This window comes from Nannobrachium achirus, assembly GCF_963921795.1.
Source record: "Nannobrachium achirus genome assembly, chromosome: 5".
Classification (NCBI taxonomy): domain Eukaryota; kingdom Metazoa; phylum Chordata; class Actinopteri; order Myctophiformes; family Myctophidae; genus Nannobrachium; species Nannobrachium achirus.
In genome coordinates, this window is record NC_137814.1 from 8,998,206 (window position 1) to 9,021,331 (window position 23,126).

A 23,126-nucleotide genomic window follows, 5' to 3' on the forward strand; every position below is an offset into this window, starting at 1 on the left:
TCTGACAGTGTGCCCGCTGATTGGCTGCTTGTCAGAGTGGGAGGAGTGGACTTGCATAAAACAGGCGTGGCACCCTGGACCCTGGTACTAGTAGCCGACTGTGTGTGTGTATGGATGCAGTGTGTGGTAGAGATAGACATACACCAGACACAGAGCTTGTGCCCTAGAGCCAGTTCCCCAATACATCTGACTAATATCGTTATGTTAATTTATAATTACCTTCATGCACACATGTACGTAATGCTAGATCACAGAGCAAGAAGCAGATCATCCAACAACAGAAAACGGACAGGATTTCTAATTCTCTCTTTTTCTCCGTTTGATCTTTAAACACAAACAGAGGAATTCCAAAGCCACTGCAGATGCACTGACTGATCGATCGACTGGCAAGGTTACACTTTTACCTCCGTGAGTGAGTGGTGGATCATCGATCACATAGCCTACAGACGAGACAGACACTCAGACAGAGCCCTCCGTGCATGGGTGAATTCTTGATTTATTGATTGATTGATTGATTGGCTGGCTCCACCATGCATCTGTCCATCAACTCGACCACCGGCGGTCTGCTGGAGCTGTCCGTCCCTCCCGGGGAGACGATAGAAGGACTGACCACATGCGTGTCCCACAGACTGGGACTGTCCAGGGACAGGATAGCCATCCTACACAAGGACAGGTGACGTACAGATCCATCTTTCTGTCTATAGCAGGGGTTGGCAACCTTTTGACATGATCATTTTTGTGTCATGTTTGTATTCTCTTGATAGTCAGTGTGCCATATGTCAACACGTTTAATTATGAAACCAACATATTTTTAACAGTTTTATTTTCCCATAAACACATTTTCTGTTTTCTTTCACATCAGGATGTAATGATCATTAGACTCCCAGAGTTTGAATGATTGTAGAATTATGTGCAGGATGTAATTTTACATACAGGGGACTCGATTTTATTGACTACATTTTTATACAGTTTTTATATTTTATTAAAGAAAGAAAGAAAGAAAGAAAGAAAGAAAAGAAAACTCTCTCACACATATGCCAGTGTGCCAGTGAATACCCTCCCATATCTGTGCCATTGTTGGTACCCCTGGTATATAGTTTTACATTATTGTAGTGTTAGATTCGTTATTAAATGTTCTTTATATTTTACTCCCAAACCCTACATTCTTATACATGACAGGCTATACATAACTGCACATACATTCATGATTTAATTATTTAGGTATTATGCATAATAGGCTCCATGTATGACTACAGTGTCGTATAGGCGATAGGCCCTATATAGGCTATTAATTCTTATAACGGTAGGTGTCTTACTGGTTATACTGTATTATGGGGGGCGGCAGTGGCTCAGGAGGTAGAGTGGCCGTAAGGTTCCCAGTTCAATCCCAGGCTCCCTCAGAGTTACTGTCGAAGTGTCCTTGAGCAAGACTCTGAACCACTAAATGCTCCCAATGAGCAGATTGGTGCCTTGCATTCATCATCGGTGTATGAATGTGTGTGTGAATGGGTGAATGTAATGCACAATCTATGTAAAGTGCCTTGGATAAAGGCGCTATAGAAATTCACTAGTTACCATTATTCACATACAGTATTCACAATGTATCCTCCAGATACTCAATGTTGAAGGCCTCTTAACACTGTATCTTCAATGTTGATACACTATACCCATCATTGTGAAGAGACATATTCATGGCTGATGGACTGTAGATTTATGCATGCCATGAATTCATTTTACATACAGCATGTCAACTCATTCAGTGAGGGATCCTGTGCAGAATGGGGACGGGCCTCCATTCCGAAACCCCACCATTCTGAAACACCACCATTCCGAAACCCCACCAGTCTTGTGTCGGAACTTACATGTAACAGGTTGTAAGCTTGTAGATCTGCTATTTCCGCTATTAAAAAAATATTTACTTATACAATTATCTTTGTATGTATATTTAAATTATTTGTCATATCTGACCTATGCAAACTTACGGTAAATAGACAAAGCCTATAAGGCTACATTTTTCCACTGCGCAATGTCAAAAACACAATTATCAATTATTAATTAGTTAATTAATGACAAGTGTTTGTGTGACAATGAATCGTCAACTTGAGCTTGGTAATGGTGAAAGCCCTATTACCACCTCCCCACCTGCATCCAACGCAATATAGCCTATAGCCTATCTATCCACAGGTTTGTGTACATGACCATGACCACCAGATCACCAGCACCTATCAGACCCTCCAGTGACTTTTCAATGCTCAAGGATTCCTCATGCTCAGATAGAGTTATTAGACTAGGCAGCTTTCTCTGTCAGCGACCCCAACATCTTGGAATGAGCTTCAGACGTCTTTGAAAAGCAGCTTCTTGCCATCATCTGGTCATTGAAGAGCAATGGCCCTAACACTTAGTTTTAACCATGATTGCAGCTGTTTTAGTTGACTTGTTTCAGGTACCGTTTTAAGTGCTTTTATTTCATAACTTGTACTCTGATTCACATTCCTTGTCAATCTGATTGATTTATGTTGGTTGAAATCAGGTGATATTCTAGGCAAGATCTGACTAGTCTTAGTTTGACTTGATCTGGCCCCAATCGAGACGTCACTGATTGGTCCAGGTCCTGACCGTGCTGCGGTGATGGGGTTGGATTGTGTTCTATTATTGTAACCTGGGCTAGACGGCTACATTGTAAATGAGGGCTTTCCCCTCAACTGTACTTCATCTCGAGTTTCAATAAAGGTGTTGATGATGATGATGATGATGATGATGATGATGATGGTCATGGAGTTGTCCTTCTCATGTGTTCATTAACAGGCAGCTGAACACAGGGAAGCTGCTGGATCAAGGTGTTTCAGACGGCAGCAAACTGACGTTGGTCCCTAATGTTGAAGCTGGTTTAACGGTAAGTGAGCAAGCAGCTGGAACCAACATGTCATTGAAGAAGAAACCTTTATCTCCATATGCTAACTTTTTGTGTTTATTTGTATTTGTATTTATTTTTTGTAAAATAACACACTACTTGTCTTGATCATACTACACTAAATCATCACACAAAAAGCAACTAAAGCAGTGGTTCCCAAACTTTGAAATTTGGAGGTCTCCCCTTAAAGATGGGGTGCCATGATTTTTTCCCACTCTAAAACATGATTATCATGTAATGGTATTATGATTATACTAGGAGGAAGATTTCTTTCCAAAAAAGTGTACAGAAAGAGTTAAAATTAGTTTGTTATGTGGCCACACCCACCAGTTCATTAGTATGCCTGGTTGTCATGGTGGGTGGTGACCCAGCTGAAGTTAGCCACACCCACGTGTCGTTGGGTGAATGGTAATTAGGGGAGGGGTTGATTCTGTGATGTAATTGTATCTGTGTTTTTGGACCGGCACTTTTGACCCACAAGGTGGCAGCCTCCAGGGAAAAACCCAAATAGAAAGGGAATGCATACTTGCTCATAACAACCACACCAGGGGGTCTAATGAAGTACTGTCAACCTCCTAGACACATTAAAACCAGAAAAAGTACAAAACTATGGCACCACCTCTTTAACTTTGACAGTTTACAGATGAACCTGTCAGGGTCCATTTGCTTCCATTTGTACACTGTCAGAGTTACAGACTTGTAAGGGTCAAATTAGACTCCCATAAAGAACCTAGAGAGTCCCTGAAATCCACTTTGAGAACTACTGATCTAAAGTAACAGATCTACAGCCCCGACATACTACTTTCTTTTACTCGCTATTCTTAATCCTCAAAAGCAAGGGTCTTCAACAGGGGGTCCGGGACCCCTAGGGGGTCCTCAGAGTTACTACAGGGGGTCCTCCAAATTTTTGTGTGATAGAAACCTTTTTCCTCCTTTTTTTAAATTAACCAGTTGAACCCTAGCGTCCATATTCTGAGAACTTTAGACAACAATAGCAGATCTACAAGCTCACAAATAGCAGATCTACAAGCTCACAACGCCTCGCAGCTCGAGGCGTTAGATCGGCTATTTTCGGCAAAGTCGTTTGGCGTAGAGGGGATAAAGAGCAGACCAAGTACAGAGTGAAATGTCATGTTACGTATTGACGGATCAAGTATCTGTCACAAATTGACATGAATCCAAAATACAATTATGAGTGTGCTGTCAAACAATGAAACCATATAGAATCTACGAAAAAGGTTGTGGGGGTCCCTGCTTCATCTCTCTCTCAACTAAGGGGTTCTTGGCCTGAAAACGTTGAAGACCCCTGCTCAAAAGTAACAGTTTTGGACATAATGAGGTTTCCACCCGACAGACGATATAATATGACACCTCGTTTTTTTTATTCCATAGACTTCATGTTTATTTGTGTGCAGTCATTGTGAAAGCACAGCAGTGGCACTTCATGCTTACCTTTTACTTTCTGTGTTGAATCCCCATGGTTCCTGAAGAACTCCAGAACAGACAGAAGAAGTATGATGCAAGCGTTGGAGAGTTTGACGGAGGCTCAGGTAAGACTTTAAAACCCATTTAGGGCTAGAATTATTGAATGCTTTAACCAGTGAAAAATAGCAGATCTACAAGCTCACAGCGCGGCACCGAGTGCCGCGCTGCGAGCTTGTAGATCTGCTATTCTTTAAAAAGTCGTGAAAATGTGTGCAAATCTTTGAACATATGTATTTTCAAAGTGAACGTTTGTAACTCAAATTTTGCTTCTGGGGGGTCCCTGGAACTAAATATTTTGAGATAATAAATAATAAATCAGTTTGGGGGTCCTTCACATGAAAAGGTTTGAGAACCACTGACAAAGTAGTCTCTCAAGAACAGACTAACTGAGCTCCATTTAAGTGAAAAGGACCTTTTCTTTGACGATGGCTGGCCAGATTGCTGACATAGCATAGGTTTTTCAAAAAAATCTTAGAAGGATTCAAAAGACACTTATAGAATCGGGTCAAAATTCTAATTGTCACGATTTAAAAAAAATAGCGGATCTACAAGCTCGCAGCGCGGCACTCGGTGCCGCGCTGTGAGCTTGTATATATGCTATTTTTCAATAGTTAAAGCATAAAATAATGATACACAATAATGTGTACCCGTTCTGAATGGGTTCATATTATGCCACAACAACTAACTACATAGCCTTGTCCACTCCAGTACTGTCAATGTTGAGAGCTTGTAAGTCGGCTATTTCCGATGAAGAGATTTGGTGTAAAGGTTGGAAGGGGGAAAAAAAAAAGGAGGGGACCAAGTACAGACGCTTGGGGGGGAACCACCCCGGTCAATGAAGTAGGATTTAGGTGGTTAACTGAATGGGTTGTGTATAGAAATAAAGATTAGTCTATTTGTGGCGTACAGGGACACACTGTGTGTGTTTTGATATTCAGCAGATGAATATCTGGGAGAGATGATTTAGGGCGGCGAGAACAGTGTTGATTTTGACCACAATTTTGATTTTGTTTTAGTCGTATTGTCTTTTGATTAGGTTTTAGTCAGGTTTTAGTCATATTTAGTCACATGATTTTTTTTGTTTTAGTCTAGTTTTAGTTGACTACATATCATAGGATTATAGTTGACTAAATCTATAGTTGATTCAGTCGACTAAAATGTATGTATATATATTTTCAATAGATAGCATCATAGACTTGTGTCACAGCACTGTCATTGGTGTTGTGTCAATTAATGTTCCCCCAGAATAGGGATGCTATTCAAGAAAAAAAAGGCCATATTGCTCAAAAATGTTCGATGCAAACCGGTAAAGATCCTTTTGGCTCATAAATATCCATAATGTAACTGTGGACCCCCTGAAACCCTCTCAAGAAAGGACCCCCGGGGGGTCTCCGCGGACATCACTTTGAGAACCGCTTCCTTAAAGCCCTGGGGGACCTAATAAAAGAATGTCTGTTTGTGTAATTTTATCACATAGCTGCAGGGACGTGCTGGGCCACTGATTCAACCCGGGAAAAATAGTTGTAGAGGCCCTCATTGTGCGCTATAGATAGAGATCTCTCTCTATAGCGCTGCTGCTACTCAAAGATTTGCCATTTCTGATCATGACAAGTGACAAGCCAGTGGGCCAATTACATGAGTTATATTTCGTCATTGTCGGGTGGAAACCTTGTATGTCCAAAACCATTTAAAAAAAGATTTAAACTAGTGAAAACAGCCGATCTACAAGCACACAACGCCTCGCGGTGCGAGGCGTTGTGTGCTTGTAGATCGGCTGTTTTCACTACTTTTGTGCAACGGCCTTGTATGATGAAGCAGGGCTTTGCTTTGTGAAAAAATGTATACATTTGAAACTTGGAGATACTAGGTTTCTGCCCGACAGTGACGATTTACTTTGTTGGCCACCCAGCCCCCAAAATGGAACGAAGGCCAACTTTCTATTTTTAATTTTTTCCTAATGGCCGGCCTGGACCGGCCGGGAATGAACCGGCCGTTCGGGAGTTGTCCCGCTTTTCCCAATGGCCAGCACGTCCCTGCATAGCTGTGAAACATGTTTGGTTCTTCTAGTGTGTGATGTCAGCAGTGTTTTGGATGAGGTCAATGACTGGACTGAGCTCGTTGGCAGACACAGATACTGTGCATACTTTAGCTCATTCCTGATGGTCATTACACACGCATGCACACACGCACGCACACGCACACAGAGCCATGCTACATACCACAAAGCCACTAGAGAGAGATACTCAGAACAAGTATTCCCCTCCCTCAAGCTATCAAAGACCAATGGAACAGTCAATGACCCAAATGCATCTGCCAAAAACAGCAGCTACAATCTCACGACGCTTTGTGAGCTTGTAAATCTGCCATTTGTGTCAGGTCTGATTATTTCTTTATCCGCGAGTGTACACTCTTGAGTTGCAGATCTGCAAGGGTCCATATGGTTGCCAACCATCAATCATTTAGCTGGGGGAACTCTCTCAAGGACCCCTTGGGGTTCCCCGGACACCACTTTGGGGCCTTATCCATGCACCGGCAAAGAACCGGTTCGGGTTTTTTCTCCCACCTATGGGATGGCAACTTTCTTGGAACTTTGGTTCGTTCTTGCGAACCGGCCGTGAACCAAATTTTACGGTTCAGAACCAACTCCGGTTCTCGGTGGAAAAGCTCACCTCTGGTTCACCCCATAGGCGGGAGAAAGAACCCGAAACGGTTCTTTGCCGGTCGAAAAGCGCCCTTTTTGAATGTTTACTTCATGAGGAGTGACTGACAGACAGACAGACAGACAGACAGACAGACATTTATTGTTGTTAGGGCTGGAACGATATGACAATGTCATGTCACTATTATTGTGACCAAAGCAATTGCGGATAATGGATATCCCCAACATCTATCATCCTGGGGCGGAACAATAAAAAAAAAATGCAAATCTACAAGCTCACAACGCGTCGCATTGTGATGCGTTGTGAGCTTCTAGATTGTCTATTTTTTTAGGCAACGAGATTTGGTAGAGATTGAAAGATATACTGTATCAAATACGTTATTTCCAGGTTCGCTTTACCAATTATGGCGGGTTTAAGTGGTACCAGATATGCAGCTTGGCATCCCAGTGCATGACAGAGGACAATTTCACGCTAAATTTAAACCTGAACAATCCGATTATTGTGAGTGTTTTTTTTACCACGATAAACGATAATCACAGTTATCGTCCCATCTCTGCCTTCCCGTTCCTACAGATCGGTGACTTCCTGTCGGGACGGTCACCTCTGACCCTGGCCTTGGGAATCGGCACCCAGGTGATGTACGTCCAGCTGCAGCTCGGCCCGCAGGGCACCCCGGGCAGCGAGCCGCCGCAGAAGCCCGACGGCGCTACCAAGACGACCCACCCCCCCAGCCCCGACACCACCCGTCTGGTGCCTGCGGCTACACCCTCACCCGTGTCCCACGGCAGTCAGTTTTTCCCTCTGTCGACCCCCCGTCACCTCCGCCCACCCAGCCGGACCGCTGGGAGTTGCCAGCATCCCTCTCGCTCCGTCCACGTGCCGTCGTCATCCTCGCCGGTGCTTTCCTCGCTGCCTTCCCCGCCTCCCGGCAGCTCTCCTCCCAGCTCCCCGTGCCTCCCGGTGCCCACCACCGCCCCCTGCTGCCCCGGAGGCTCCGTCCCGGGACACCACAGCCCAGCTCCCGCCTCCACATTCCCAGAGGTTTGATTGGTTCTATTTTTACCCCTCATTTATTTAGTATCAAAACGTCCACCTCATGTCCGTCCGTCCGTCCGTCACGCTAACGTCCGTCATGCTAATACACAACATTTTGTTACCAACTTCAGTTGATAATAATAATAATAATAATAATAGATTTTATTTATAACACGCTTTACATTCTTGCGAATCTCAAAGTGCTACAAAGCAGAAAACTAAAAACAGGCAGAGAAAAAACTGCATAAAAAACAGCAAATAAAACAACATATCGGCAACCAGTTCACAAAGGACATCAACACAACTTAACTTGACTAATAGGTCGGATGAAACTAAGCTAAAACAGGGCATAGACTAAGTTAAAAATGCTTTGTTAAAAAAGGTGTGTCTTTAGTCCATTTGTAAAAGCATCAGTGGACTGTGGTGCTCTCAGGTGCTCAGGGAGGGCGTTCCACAGGCTTGGGGCTGTGAAGCTGAAGGTCCCTCCCATTCCATCCATGAAGGCAGGTCACAACAACACGTTTGGTGTAACACTCACTCACGTGGGTCTGTGGCGCGTCACTGATTGGCTCTCACATGGCTCTGTGTCACATGGCTCTGTGTCACATGGCTCTGTGGCGGGTCGCTGATTGGCTGTCTCTTTCACAGACAGCTCAGGTTGTTCTTTAACACGCTGTTTAACCCAACGCTGCTTAGAAGCTCTGGTGTTTCAGCGCGACCTGATGGTCGCTTCTCGCCCTTAGGGGTGTTACTTGTCTTGTATCCCTCTATAGCAGGGGTCTTCAACGTTTTCAGGCCAAGGACCCCTTAGTTGAGAGAGAGATGAAGCAGGGACCCCCACAACTTTTCATAGATTCCTAATAGTTTCATCGTTCGACAGCACAATCATCGGTGTATTTTGGATTCATGTCAATGTGTGTTTTCAGATATTAAACCACTTGAACCGTCAATACTTAATATACCTGACCTTTTACTCTGTACTTAGTCTGATCTTTTTCCCCTCTACACCAAACCTCTTTGCTGAAAATAGCCGATCTACAAGTTCACAACGCCTCGCAGTGCGAGGCGTTGTGAGCTTGTAGATCTGCTATTTTTGGATACAATTCTCAGATTATGGACACTAGGGTTCAAGTTGTTAATATAAAAAGGATTGGAAGTTTTGGAGGACCCCCTGTAGTAACTCTGAGGACTCCCTAGGGGTCCCAGACCCCCTGTTGAAGACCCATGCTCTATAGCAGTCATCAACCACTGGAGCAGTGTGGTGGTGTTTGTTTGACTGCAGAAACACACTGTCATCTCACTGTGTTTTGTTCTGGTGTTTTCACTGTTTGTTTTGGTAGCCTGAATACATCTCTGTCTGCCAAAACTGACGTGAAAACACCTGAATACATTCCTGTCTACCAAGACTAACAGTTTAGGTGAAAACACCTAAATTAACAATCCGAATCCAGGCTCCCCCTGAGTTAATGTCGAAGAGTCCTTGAGCAAGACTCTGAACCCCTAGTTGCTCCCGGTGAGCTGGTTGGTGCCTTGAATGGTTTCCTCCGCCACCGGTGTATGAATGTGTGTGTGAATGGGTGAATGCAATGCACAATCTATGTAAAGCGCCTTGGATAAAAGCGCTATATAAATGCACCATTTACCATTTACCATTTAACACACTGTTTTGAATGGAGGTAAACTGATCACTGAGAGAATGAATGTGTCCTAACCTCTGTGTCCTGGTTCCACAGAACAGTAGCGGTTCGTCCCCTTCGGCACCAGGAGCCGTCATAGACAGCTTCGTGAGCCACTCCCCCGGCATCTTCTCTGGAACCTTCTCAGGTACAACATGCTTTCGGTGCAGCAGCCATCTTGTTTTTTCAGTAGTACAGTGCAGTGCAGTGCAGTGCAGTACAGTACAGTACAGTACAGTACAGTACAGTGCAGTGCAGTGCAGTACAGTACAGTACAGTACAGTATGACAGTACACATTTGAAATCGAATTGAATTGACAGCAGCATGGCTTCCAAAGAGGAACAGAACAGCGTGACTTGCAGCCAGGGTTTGATCTGTAAACAAATGAAAAAAATAAAGTTTGAGGGCAAGAGAGCATATTAGGCCATTTTAACCACGTTGATTGATTGATTGAATACTTTATTAGAAGTTTGCATAGGAATAGTACAGTACAGTTAAGATATAAGGTCTACTAAAAGCATTTAGACCACACGAAAGCACATTTGGGTCCATTTGTACTCAGCTAGAATTTTCGGTTCGCGTGCGAACACTGGGATGACACACTCTGGGATGACACACTCTCATGCACAGTTGTTCCAAGCCTTGTCGCCAGGGCCAGATCTAGGCAAAGGCAAGGGGGGGGGGGGGGGGGGGGGGGGCAATGCCCCCCTAAATGCCCTGTCTGCTCCACCAAATATGATGGCATGCGAAACTCTAAAATCTCAAAAATATTACAGTATTTTCTGGACTATAAGGCGCACCTGACTATAAGGCGCACTGTCAATGAATGGTCTATTTTCAAACTGTTTTCATATATAAGGCGCACCTGACTATAAGGTGCACATAATAGACGCTACCGTTGCGTTATGCATCCAACAGATGGAGCTGTGCTAAAGGGAATGTCAATGAATGATCCATATATAAGGTGCATTGGATTATAAGACGCACTGTAGTTTTTTGAGAAAATTAAAGGCTTTTAAGTGCGCCTTATAGTCCGGAAAATACGGTAAATATTTGAAATGTTATGCTACAACTAGGTAGATGGATAGATAAACTGATAAGATATTAGAGAGAGAGAGATATAGATAGGTGTAAGACCTGGTGTTTGTATTGCGTGTTATAGGTATAAGTGTGCCAAAATGCTTAGTTTTCTATGCATTTCAGGTGTTTTAGGGGGTTTGTCCCACAATTTTTTTTCTGCCCACGCCACTTCGCGGCATGGGCTGGAGGTGACTCCCCTATCATTTCTTCCTGCCCCACCTAGTGCTAAAGGCTAGATCCGGCCCTGCATGTCGCCCACAAAAAGCATTGCTTCTTCCCTGGACATGACACTAGTATGTCACCAAAGCAAAGGTATCCTTAAGAAAGCGCAGCAGCGATTGTACTTTCTGAGGCGCCTCAGGAGATTTGGCCTGAGCACCAAGGCTCTTGTAAATTTCTATCGCTGTACCATAGAAAGTGTTTTGACAGGATGCATCACAGTGTGGTTTGGTAACGTGACTGTTCAAGACAGTAAACAGTTACAGAGAATTGTGAAGAGAGCTGCCAAAATCATTGGCACAGAATTACCACAGCTACACACAATCTATAACACACGCTGTAAGAAAAAGACAGAGAACATCTTAAAGGACAGCAGTCATCCCGCCCATTCCCTGTTCTATCTCCTCCCATCCAAAAAACGTTATCAGAGCATCTCATCGCACACCACCCGTCTCAGTAATAGTTTTTATGCTCAAGCAATCAGGTTGCTTAACGAAGAGATGAAAGCGAGACCTAGGTAGTCATGTGCACTGTACGCAGTTTTTAAACTGTACACTGTTACACTGTATGGTTTTTGTTGTTTTTGGGTTGTCTTGGGTGACTTGTTGTTGTCTTGTTGTTGTGGGTTGATGTTTTTGTGTGTAATAAGGCTGAGAGTGCTCCTGGCACAAGCATTTCATTGTATGTATGTACCTGTATGGATATGCATGTGACTAATAAACCTAAACCTAAACCTAAACCTAAACCACCAGGACCCCTAATCCAACCCTTGAAGCTGAGTGCAAGACCGATTTATTTTGGTATAATATGACCTGGCCGACTGGGGGATCAAACCCCAACCTCCCAATCTCAGGGCAGGACACACTCGGGCAGCGTTACCCAGCCCCATCATGATCAGGGCCCACTGAAAATCTCTCAAATGCAGCCATTTGGCTACCGTGAAAACAAAAAAATCTAACAATGGCGTGGACATTTTCGTTACATTATTTAGCAAAAAGTGTTTTGCCAATTATTTGGGGGCCCACTTGAAATATCCTCAAGGCTATTGGCCTCTCTCTCTCTCTCCTCCTCAGGAACACTGCCCCCTGTCAGTCAGACCAGTGTATGCCACCCGCGCCGCGGCATCGCCGTCATCCTCCAGATCCTCCGTGACCTCCTCAGTGCAACACGTCACCACCAGGGGGCTCCAAACACCCTCTCCTCCCAGCTCCGTTGCTCTGCTGCTCCCGGCTTCTCTGCCAGTCCACCGGCACCGGCGCTCGGCCGCGAAGAAGACCCCCCAAAAGAGACCTCGGGAGCCCCGCTGAGCCAGGGGGCAGAGGGTCTACTGCACCACAACAAACCCACAGGTGAGCTGAAAGACTTGTCTTGATGTTGTGGAAACATTCATACGTTTCAATTCACAATCACAATAGAGCAGGGGTTTTCAAAGTGGGTGACGGGGCACCCTGGGGTGCTGCGACGGCAGTCCAGGGGTGCCGCGAGATAATTTGATAATATTTGGAATTTATTTGGACACTTATATTTAGTATCATTTTAAACGTGAAGTACTAAGTTATTTTCAGTCAGTTCTAACCAAAATGGCTATTATCTCAACGTTTTTCTCGCAACATAATCACTAAAATATCGTCACTTTCGGGCAGAAACCTTGTATCTCCAAGTTTCAAATGTGTACATCTTTTGCCCTGCTTCATCTTACAAGACCGTTGCACACAACGCCTCGCGGTGTGCTTGTAGATCGGCTATTTTCACTAGTTTAGTACATTCTAGAGATGATAAATACAAAACGAACGGTCTTGGACATACAAGGTTTCCACCCGATAACTACGATATGCTATTAATATAAGGTGCTGGGAGTGAAAAAAATATTTATGGGGTGCCCTGAGACAAAAAGGTTTGGGAACCCCTATAATAGATCACGGAAGTCTGACATCACTGCCGCTAGAGGGCGTAATTCCCAATGGCGTCATGGCGTAATTCCCAAGCCCCCAGAAGCACGGTAGAACGTTGAAGCAGCCCTAGCCTGGTGGTCAAACGTGGTGGTAGTGCAGTTAAACGCTACGGCTCGTGCGTATGCTAATGCTACTGCTGCTGCATACCCTAGTGAGCCTGCTCGGTGCTTAACACAAAATTAGCCTAAAATGTAGGCCAATTTCTACCTCTTCCGGGTGCTTGAAACGCCACTGAGCAACTTGTATTGAAATTAATAGCTGGGGGCGGGGCCGTCCGCCCTCTATTATATATTACCTCTATGGTAATTCCCCTTTCACCTTTTACTCATATCGATATGAAGCATCAACTGACGGTGTAAAAGGACTTAATTTATCCTAAGAGTTTTATTTTTCTCCAAACATTACCAAATGTAAATCAGTATCATAAACGACACAGAGTAACATACACAAACCACCGGCAGTGACGTCTTTTATGTAGGCATTTAACAAACACTGAGCTTGTAGATTGGCTATTTTCACTACTTCTTAAACATTTAAACTATTAACTTTTTCGTTATTTCTTCAGGAAATTACTGAAGGTTTTGAAATAATAGTTAAAAAAACAAAATGTAGGCATAAAGGGACCCATACAAATGTGTCCGCGACCCACAAATGGGTCCCGACCCAGTGTTTGGGAAACGGTGAGTTAGAGTGTCCTGAACCACAATGACCAGCTGTGTTTGGACCCTGTGCAGATTAGCTATATTTAGTAACACTCTGTTAGGAAAACGTGTGTGTGTGTGTGTGCGCGCGCGCGTGCGTGCGTGCGTGCGCGTGTTCTTTATTACTTGTTTCCTAAACCAGATGGAGCATGTCCAGTGTTTGAGCAGCACATGCATACACAGAGGACAGGACCATTACTCTACTCATTAAGCTAGAGGAGATACAGTACAGTGACTGCCCTGAATCTCTATCAGCGTGTCTGTGGAAGCATGTTAATGGCTGCCTACTGTAATAGCTTAGCTATATATTAGGTTGTTTTGCTTCTGCTAACTTTCTTAGTGGCTAAACGGCAGTCTATCTGTCTACAACAGTAGTTCCTATACCTCTTACAGCCCCTCCCCCGGAACCAACCTAGTAAAAAAATAGCCAATCTAGAAGCTCACAATTCTCCCCTTTGCAAATCCCGCCCCATTCTGCCCTGTTACTATGGTGGTACAGATGACCCTGGGCAGATGGTTTTTTAGTGGCAGTGAATGGGGGGAGAGGGTATTTTCATTGCCTCATTATTGCAATTTAAAGTACCAAAGGAAAAACATCTAGGTGATATTAATAAAAAGGGAAGACAAAGGTACAGTAGTTACATTGCAAAACAGGGGGTTTCCCCGAAAATATATGTTTTAATTTGTTTAATCCCAGTGGGACAGAATCACCATTGCAGATACTTTTATAGTGGAAGTGGATGGGATTTTTCTTTTTTTCATAGCCTCATTACAGCTATATAAAGTACCCAAAAAACACATCTACGTGATATTAATAGCAAAACAGTAGTTTTCCCCCGAAAATATATGTTTTAATTAGTTTAATCCTCTGGATCAGAGAGAGAATAGAAATAGAAAGAGAAAGCGCAGTGCATCTTGGGTAGGAAGATGACAGCCAGATTATAGTTCTCCTCACATAATAGGCTGGCTTTCGTAATTCTGCCCATTTAAAATATATGTACCCAATCGTAACTCTTAGTTACATTGATAAGGTCCATGTGAACTAGTTTGTTGAAGCTTATTCATTATATTGAGCGAAATCGCGATCACCTCGCGCGGCCGTACTAGACGCACGCCGTGTCGCGCAGTGCGGACCGTTCTTGAAAGCCTGAAGCAACATTCTCCACTGCACAAACTCCACCCCCGATAGCAAAAAGTGAATGGTTTTTTCTGGTTGGCCAGTCAGGGAGTCTCAGGGACCAATCAGAAGGCTGACGAACGGTGGATTGTGATCTGCAATGATCTGCTATTCACTATTTTTATTTATTTATTTACTTATTTATTTTTAAGAATGTTTGCGTCCCATGGAATTGGCCCTGCGACCCAGAAGTGTGTGTGGTGTGTGTGTGTGTGTGTGTGTGTGTGTGTGTGTGTGTGTGTGTGTGTGTGTGTGTGTGTGTGTGTGTGTGTGTGTGTGTGTGTGTGTGTGTGTGTGTGTGTGTGTGTGTGTGTGTGTGTGTGTGTGTGTGTTTATTTCATTCAAAATGTCACGGTGGTGCAGTGGTTAGCGCTTCGCCTCACAGCTAGAAGGTCCTGGGTTCGATTCCCGCCGGGGGACGCTGTGGGTGCTGGGGGCGTGTTCCTCCCTCCACATCATCAGCGCCCACACCCTAGGTGGGGTCGGCGATAGGGCCTTTCTGTGTGGAGTTTGCATGTTCTCCCCATATCTCCTAGGGTTGATACCAGTGGCATAGTTCCGCCGATTTAAAATGACTCCAATACGGAACTAAAACTTCCTATGATTGGCCGCTAGTTGCGCTGTTTCCCCCCCCCGGCCGATCGCAAAAAGAATTGTTCTCCATTGGACCCCATTCATTTTCCCCTTTCGTTTTCTAACCTTAATTAACATTTTCATAAATACTTTATGGTTCTTATCGCTAGTTAAAAATTGCCTTTCAATCACGATGATATGCGTTTTGTGAAAATAAGGTCCCATTTATGTTAAAATTGATGATAAAGTTGCGGGGGGCGTGGCCAATAATACCAGCCGGCTGTGTTCTTCTTCGTGTGCTGTATTTTGGGAGGCTCCGACCACATTCTCCCATGTATCTCTGTGGTTGCACGTGACAGCCAATAGCGTTGGCAGCCAATAGCATCCTCTGGTGACTTTACAATCTATGATGGCAACACCCATGCCAAGGACCCATATTGTGTCATTTGCGCTGCATAGAAACCAATGGCTTCGCTTTGTCCATATCTTTTATACAGTCTATGGTTGATACCCTCACAAAAACATGCAGTAATCCTGGTCTCAATAATGCCTCCCCCTGGCCAGCCGGGGCACTTGATGGAGGGGAAAGGAACTGGTTGGAATAAAGTGTTCCTTCCACGCGCTACGTCCATCCCGGGGAAATCCCCCCTGTCAGGTGAAAAGAAACAACTTGGACTGCTCATGCATTGAAGGAAGCATGAGGTCAGTCCGTTGTCTCCCCAGGCGTGGCAGAGGGAGAGCAGAGCCCAGGATTACATAGGCAATTGGCACTGGGTGAAAATGGGTTGCAAAATCGTGGGATAAAAATTAGAGAAAAAAAATGTCTTTAAAATATATAATGCATTAAATTACATTTTTAAGAACATTTTTAATGTTTTGAAATAACAAGTAAAGAAAGTAATGTATGCAAATGTAGGCCTATACTGTCGTAGGAATAGGAATGTAGCTGAACAAATCTTTTATTTATTTTTTCCCTCCTTACAGTGGTAGAGGGCCATCGTCCCCGACAACTAGCGCCCCCTACCAGGGAGAACGTGACGCTGCGCTGCAAGCTGGAGCAGCTGCAGTCGCGGCTGCACCAGAGGCGAGCCCGCCGCCACCAACGCTGCTGTGACTCGGCAGCGGCGCCGCAGCACCACCAGCAGCACCACCAGCAGCACCACCCAACCTCACACAGCCTCACCCTGTCCCCGCGTCCTCACCCCTACTACCACCAGCCACACTCCCTCCTCCGCTCACCTGGAAGACAGAGGAGCACCAGGGAGAAGGAGGGTGGTGCTACCACCACCACCACCACCACCTCCTCCTCTCCTCCAGACGACATGAAGATGGAGGTGGCAGAGGAGGAGGAGGAGTCGCCGTGGAAAGAGGATCTGATGTCGGACCTCGCCGTGGCATCATAGGTGCCACGGTAGAAATACTATGTGGTGATGACTTGCGCCAGCGGAGCGTGCGAGTGCTGCGTTCGGCTGTGTACAGTATGTACGTATGCATGTATGTTGGTGTCTGCCCGTGTTTAAGCCCGTAGTCCAATCGGGGACCAGCATTTCTGGCAACGTCATCGTTAACAGCCAATGAGGGACCAGCATTCCTGGTGATGACAGTGGTGAGCGCACCTCATGGCGCGCTCTGCTGGCGCACAAGTACATGGTCTACATGTGCAAGGTGCAAGTTGGCACCTCGACAGAGTGCAGTTCTAGTTTAATACTGCAGAGAGATCTCTGAGTTATAAAAACGGATAAATGAACACTATGTATTATATTAAAGCGAAGTGACAGAGGATGTTGGAGGAAACTGTTAAATCACTCAAGAGACGATGGGGAAGAAGACTGCCCTGATGAAACAATCCTAGAGGTGTGCTGTGCATGTGTGGTGGAACACCATCACCCTCTGGTGGAAGAATCTGGTAACTGTGGTCTCAGCTTATTGAAAAGCATCAGTGCAGATCCTTCAGGAGTCATCATAGACATTATGACTGATGTACATTTCATCATCAGATTCAATCTTTGATGTTGCCTGTCCTTGCTCGAAAACCATGTAGCATATCTTACAGTTAAAATGGGTTTAGGTGATGTGTTTTTGTAGAAAAGGCGGGTGGGGGGAAGTCTATATTCTGATATTCTAAATAACAGAGATCTCCCTGTCTCCCCAGCTCTTTAGTAAACAGAATATACATGTTCAGGTCTGGATACCAATTGTATCCAATCAGTAGAGAGAGAACCAAAATATAAAAATATAAAATATAAAAAAATATAAAAACAACATTATGCTTGTGTGCCTTGAGGTGTTTAGAGTGGCTTGAGCAGTGTTTACTAAAGTGCTGGGGTGATGAGGATGGGAGACCATTGTTACTGGGGAGGGGGAGAAAAATAAGACTCGGAATGTAGAGTCATTCAGCACTTAAAGTAAATAAATGAATACATGTACCCACTTAAAGTTCAATTGTTAACTACATTAATGTCTTATGTGCCATTTGAGTCTAAAGAGCTGTTATGAATGTTCGTAGCATATATGTGTTGTCAAATGCCTTAAGCCCGCATGGGGGGTAGTCGGGGGCCTTAGGGAGATAGAATGGTAATTTCGTGCAAATCAGTCTAAAAGCGCCAGATTTTGCACAGATGTAGCCCAGGGTATGCTCTAATGATTTAGCTAGGGTGCCCCCGTCTGTCGGCGACCTTCGGGGTTGCCACAGCGGCCAAATCAAGCTGGGTATTTAAATATGATGTGAGGGGTCTAACTAGGGGTTTGTCATGATGCTGAATCCATTGCAAGCGTTTGTTTTGCACAAAAACATTCCTTGGGCTACAAATGGCCACAGAAAACGATGGTCACTTTTCAGTTTTGTGGGCGTTTTCTGGGGCATTTACTGTCTGAAACATGTCTGTTATGGAGATGTTGATGATTTTCAACACTAAAAGGGGAATAGCAAATGCTACAAAACATTTTTGGTAGAAATAAAATTAAACTTCAAAACAATTGTTGTCTCCGTATCTTTTCCACACGTGTATATAAAACTTGCCACAAAAAGTTCGGAAATCTAACTTTGGTCGATTATATCTCCCCTTTAATAAACCCAAATGGTATTGTGTTTTATATCATTTTCATTGCTGATTTGTCACCATTACAACGAGGTACATCTTGTAAGCATCGGGCATTCGAGGCATGAGCTACACAGCCAAACGTGTGGGTTGCGCTGACCCAAACTTTGCCAACATTCGGTCCATTATATCCCCCCTTTAATTGTGCCAAATGGTATTGTGTTTGATATCATTGTTATCGTTGATTCGTCACCTTTACAATGAGGTACAGTTTGTAAGGATCTGGCATTCGTGGAATGAGAAACACAGCCAAAGTGTGGGTAGCGCTCCTCCAAAAATTGTCAAAATGGCCTGGCAGGCCTGCAATACTGTTCTTTTGGTCTTCACCTTTGTTACTTGGGGCATTGAATGATTGCACTCTCTCACAGTAATAAGGAAAATAAAAAAGAACACATATTGGCAATTTTTACACTTTATTAATGTTAAGCTCAGTGTCAGGGAAGCCCAAAACGAGAGTAAATGCCAGCAGAACAGTATATTGCAAGCCATTTTGGCAAAATTCTGGTCGGCGCTACCCACACGTTTGGCTGTGTAGCTCATGCCTCGAATGCCCGATGCTTACAAGCTGTACTTCGTTGTAAAGGTGACAAATCAACGATAGAAAATGATATAAAACACAATACCATTTGGGTTTATTAAAGGGGAGATATAATCTACCAAAGTTAGATTTCCGAACTTTTTGTGGCAAGTTTTAGTAGAATTTAGCCTATTGGCTTTTAGGTGTTCAGCATTGCAATGAAAAATGCACATTCTGTTATTCTATTCCATCCAGTCCAGCTGGACTATGGTCCTCTATTCTGCCTAAATGAGAGATCGGTGGCTGACCCTGAGTTGAATGCTTTCTATATACAGTACATCTGCCTAATGTGTTGTTGATAGTATTGTTTTCTGTTATTAACATTTCTGCAAAGCACGTTGTTACTTTGTTTAAAATAACAATAACAGTAATCACTGTACAAATAAATGCATAAATCATTAAGAAACCATATCCCAGTATTCAACCCCCATCCACTTCTCTTCCTCTGAAAGGACCCTGAACCTGTCAGGCCGCTCAGAACCCAGTACAACGCAGAGGGAGTTAAACCTTTTCTGGGTTGTCAGGAAGCTGCTGCTTTTGAGACCTTCAGACAGGATTTGAGCCTTGGATTGGCAGCGCTGTAGCCCAGAATGACAGGAGTGTAGGGCTGCACTCACACTGGAACACACAAGTTGAGTGAGAGTTGTGTGGGGGAGGCGGGGGGCAGAGACAGCACAATGCATTGCGGATGGAAGTCTAGTGGTTTGAAGTCTAGTGCGTGTTGTGTGCTTGCACAGAGCACCATCCAACAAGCACACAACACGCACTAGACTTCAAACCACTAGACTTCCATCCGCAATGCATTGTGCTGTCTCTGCCCCCCGCTCCCCCCACACAACTCTCACTAGACTTTGTGCCTTTAGGTCTGTAGCCGGCCTAGGAGACAATGTTCTTCATCTTTTCCCAGACTCTGAAGGTCAGGTTGCCCAGGTGTTTGGCCATATCTATCACGGCTTCTGAGTCCAGCTGTGGGTCCTGCAGTGTGAGCTGGACTCTTTCCTTTTTGGATCTGTAGTTCTGCAGGAATGAGATGTGTTCAGCTCTCAGATCCTCCTCTACAGGTATGATCGTGTGTGAAAGGGTCGATATCTTCCTGTCCAGATCCTCAAGCCTTTCCTTCATCGTCCGACTCTCCTGCTGCTCTTCCTCTCTCAGTGCAGCGATCCGACCCTCCTCTTCCTCGTGTAGAAACTTATGAAGCTTCTTAAAATGTTCCTTCATCTGGGCGCCCGCTGGCCTAGTGGTCAAGGCGCATACCACATACTAGGCTATGATGCCTGCTGGCGTCGCCGGTTCGATTCCCTATCCGGATGACCTGTGTACCTTTGCCACATGTCATTCCCCCATCTCTCTCCCCATTTCCTGTCAGTCTACTATATCCTATCAAATAAAGGCATAACAAAAATCTGCCGTTTGGTCGCAGTTTGTTTTAAATACATCGAAAACATCCAGTTTCTTTTGTAACGATGTCAGTGATTTCTGCACTTCCTCCTTGCGGTCCAGTGCAGGGGACTGCCTCATAGGTCGAATTCCCGTTGGGTCGACTGAGGTTAGGGTTAAGTTTAGGCATAGTTTTACTGAGGTTAGGGTTAGGGTTAAGGTTAGGTTTAGGGTTAGGTTTAGGTGGTCGGACCAAAGGGAGTTCGACGTAATGACATGTTACCCCAGTGCAACTTCAGCCACGGTTCTGAATACGTGCTTGGTGTGTTTTTCTGAATGAAGACACAGGAGGCACACCGTCTGTTGACATTCCAGACAGAAGAGCCTGAGTTTCTCTGCGTGCAGACTGCAGAGATCCTCAGATCTGGATGGATTTCTCTGGCATGTTGAAGCTCTCTGGTGTCTCTCCTGTGAGACAGTTTCACACAGGTTCTTCAGAGCCAGGTTGCAGGGTGGATTATGCGTTGATGACGTTTCCTTACAAACCTGACATTCCGTCATGTTCTACTACTACTCGACAGGACAACAGTTTACAGTTTACAGTTTAGGCATTTAGCAGACGCTTTTAATCCAAAGCGACTTACAATAAGCAGATAACATCACAATAATAAACAAGATAATATGTCAGTACATCATCAACAATATAACAAATGCAAATGGATATCTATCTAGAAAAAAACGCAATATAATCAAAGTTCTGAAAAACCTAAAAAACAAAAACAAATGCTAACTAGCTTCATGTATTCATTGATTCTTTTTCTGTAGTGCTAAGGGTTTAGGTGGAGTCTGAAAAGGTGAGTCTTCAGTCCACGGCGAAAGCTAGCGAGTGAGTCCGTTGTTCTAAGTGCGACAGGGAGTTTATTCCACAACTTGGGGGCCAGGAGGGCAAACTGTCTCGGACGAGTGGATTTTTGCCCTGGAGTTTTTAGCGAAGGTTCTGTCAGCATCCCTGTGTTGGCTGATCTAAGTGACCGGGTGGGGGTGTAGGGGTTGATCAGCTTCTGGAGGTATGGAGGAGCCATACCTTTGGTAACAGGATATTTAAAGACGTCATGACACACAGGACAGATAAAATCAGACATATCTTGTTTTTTAGTGAAGCCACAGACAGTGAAACGGTGGTTTTAACGCACCCTTTTTATAGAATGTTCCCTGAAGTTGACTTTCACTGCATGTGAATCCTGGTTCTAAAGTCAATTCAGCTGACAGAGTAGTATAGGTTCCAGTGTTCTGAATCTGATCAGTTCTATTCTATTCTCTCCTGTAGCTGTGAATGGAAAGACCCTCACTGCAGTTGTGGTTACTGGGTTTGATCAGAAGCTTTTATTGTCTCTGATGAGTCTGGCAGGGGCATGGGCACAGACCTTGGGGGTTGGCGGGGGAACACGCACGCACGCACGCACGCACACGCACGCACACACACACACACACGCAATAGAGAGACCTTTGCATTGCAACAACTGTTGAAAGTTTAATCTCAAAGACTTTCACCAATGGTTCCTTAACAAAACCTACTGGGATGATGTAAATGTTCCTCAAGTGTTTGTCACTGCTTAGTAAATACTATATGTGTCAATATTTCACAGAGAAAAAACTGAATCATGAACTCAAGCACTTTGGCAACACTCATGCAAGTTCACTGGTTCAAGGTCTACTAAAAGGAGATCCATGAAAAGACTAAGCTTATTTCCACAGGAAACCATTAAAGTATCTCATATAACATTGAATGACAGACGAATAGAACACAGTACTATGCAGTAGATATGTAAAGAAAAAAAAAAGAAAAAATTAGAGAACAAAAAAGAAAACAGTAAGTCTAAACAAACAGTAAGTATATACAAAGAAGGGGCAGGGGAGGGTAGGGTTGGGCTAGGTTAGTTTTTTACCAGTTGCGAACGGCTGCTGCCTGTAAGTGGTTTTTCAGGGAAATTTTAAAGGATGCTAGTGATCCACACTTATGACCTTCGGTAAGGCTTTCCACATTGTCTAGGAGGCAATATGATTAAAAAACGTTTCTCCTTTACAAAGGATTACGTGATTTGAATGCATTAATGTGCAAGCCAAGGTTTTCCATAAGCAGGCTTTGACCTCTAGTGGTATAATAGTGAAATTGCATTTTCACACTATTAAAATAAGTAACATTAGGCTATAATAATAATACAAAATTAAATCAACAAAGTATAATAATAATCAGTATATGGCACTATAACCGCAAAATGATACTCAAAGTCTACACCATAAAACCAGACGTTGGTTTAACTCTGAAAGTGGTCATTTCATTCATACACTTTCAGAGCGACATTAAAACAGCTTTTACTGTAATGTCTGATTCTGGTCCATAATGTTATTTAGTAAGTTCACTCTATGCCTTATGGTAAGACATGCCTCATGCACATATTTGTTTAAATATCAAATATATTAAATATTTTTTTATATATATAATATAAAATTGGTTGCTTCCTTTTGCACATGTCCCACTATCACACTGACCTGAAAATGTGCCCCTTTTATAAATAATAATCTAATAAATAAAACTTTACA

At 44.0% G+C, this 23,126-nt stretch overlaps 1 protein-coding gene across 1 annotated transcript in view; it reads left to right on the forward strand.

The window, feature by feature from the left end:
• The window catches only part of LOC308286046 (midnolin-A-like), a gene marked incomplete at both ends in the record, with an annotated part of 33,905 nt that extends 17,032 nt beyond the window's left edge, over positions 1-16,873 (forward strand). The window contains 7 exons of the mRNA XM_080727008.1: positions 523-673; positions 2,806-2,893; positions 4,402-4,461; positions 7,630-8,097; positions 9,825-9,915; positions 12,141-12,416; positions 16,455-16,873. Coding sequence (XP_080583134.1) covers positions 523-673; positions 2,806-2,893; positions 4,402-4,461; positions 7,630-8,097; positions 9,825-9,915; positions 12,141-12,416; positions 16,455-16,873 — 1,553 coding nt within the window. The remainder of the gene's footprint in view (positions 1-522; positions 674-2,805; positions 2,894-4,401; positions 4,462-7,629; positions 8,098-9,824; positions 9,916-12,140; positions 12,417-16,454) is intronic.
• Positions 16,874-23,126: the final 6,253 nt, after the last annotated feature.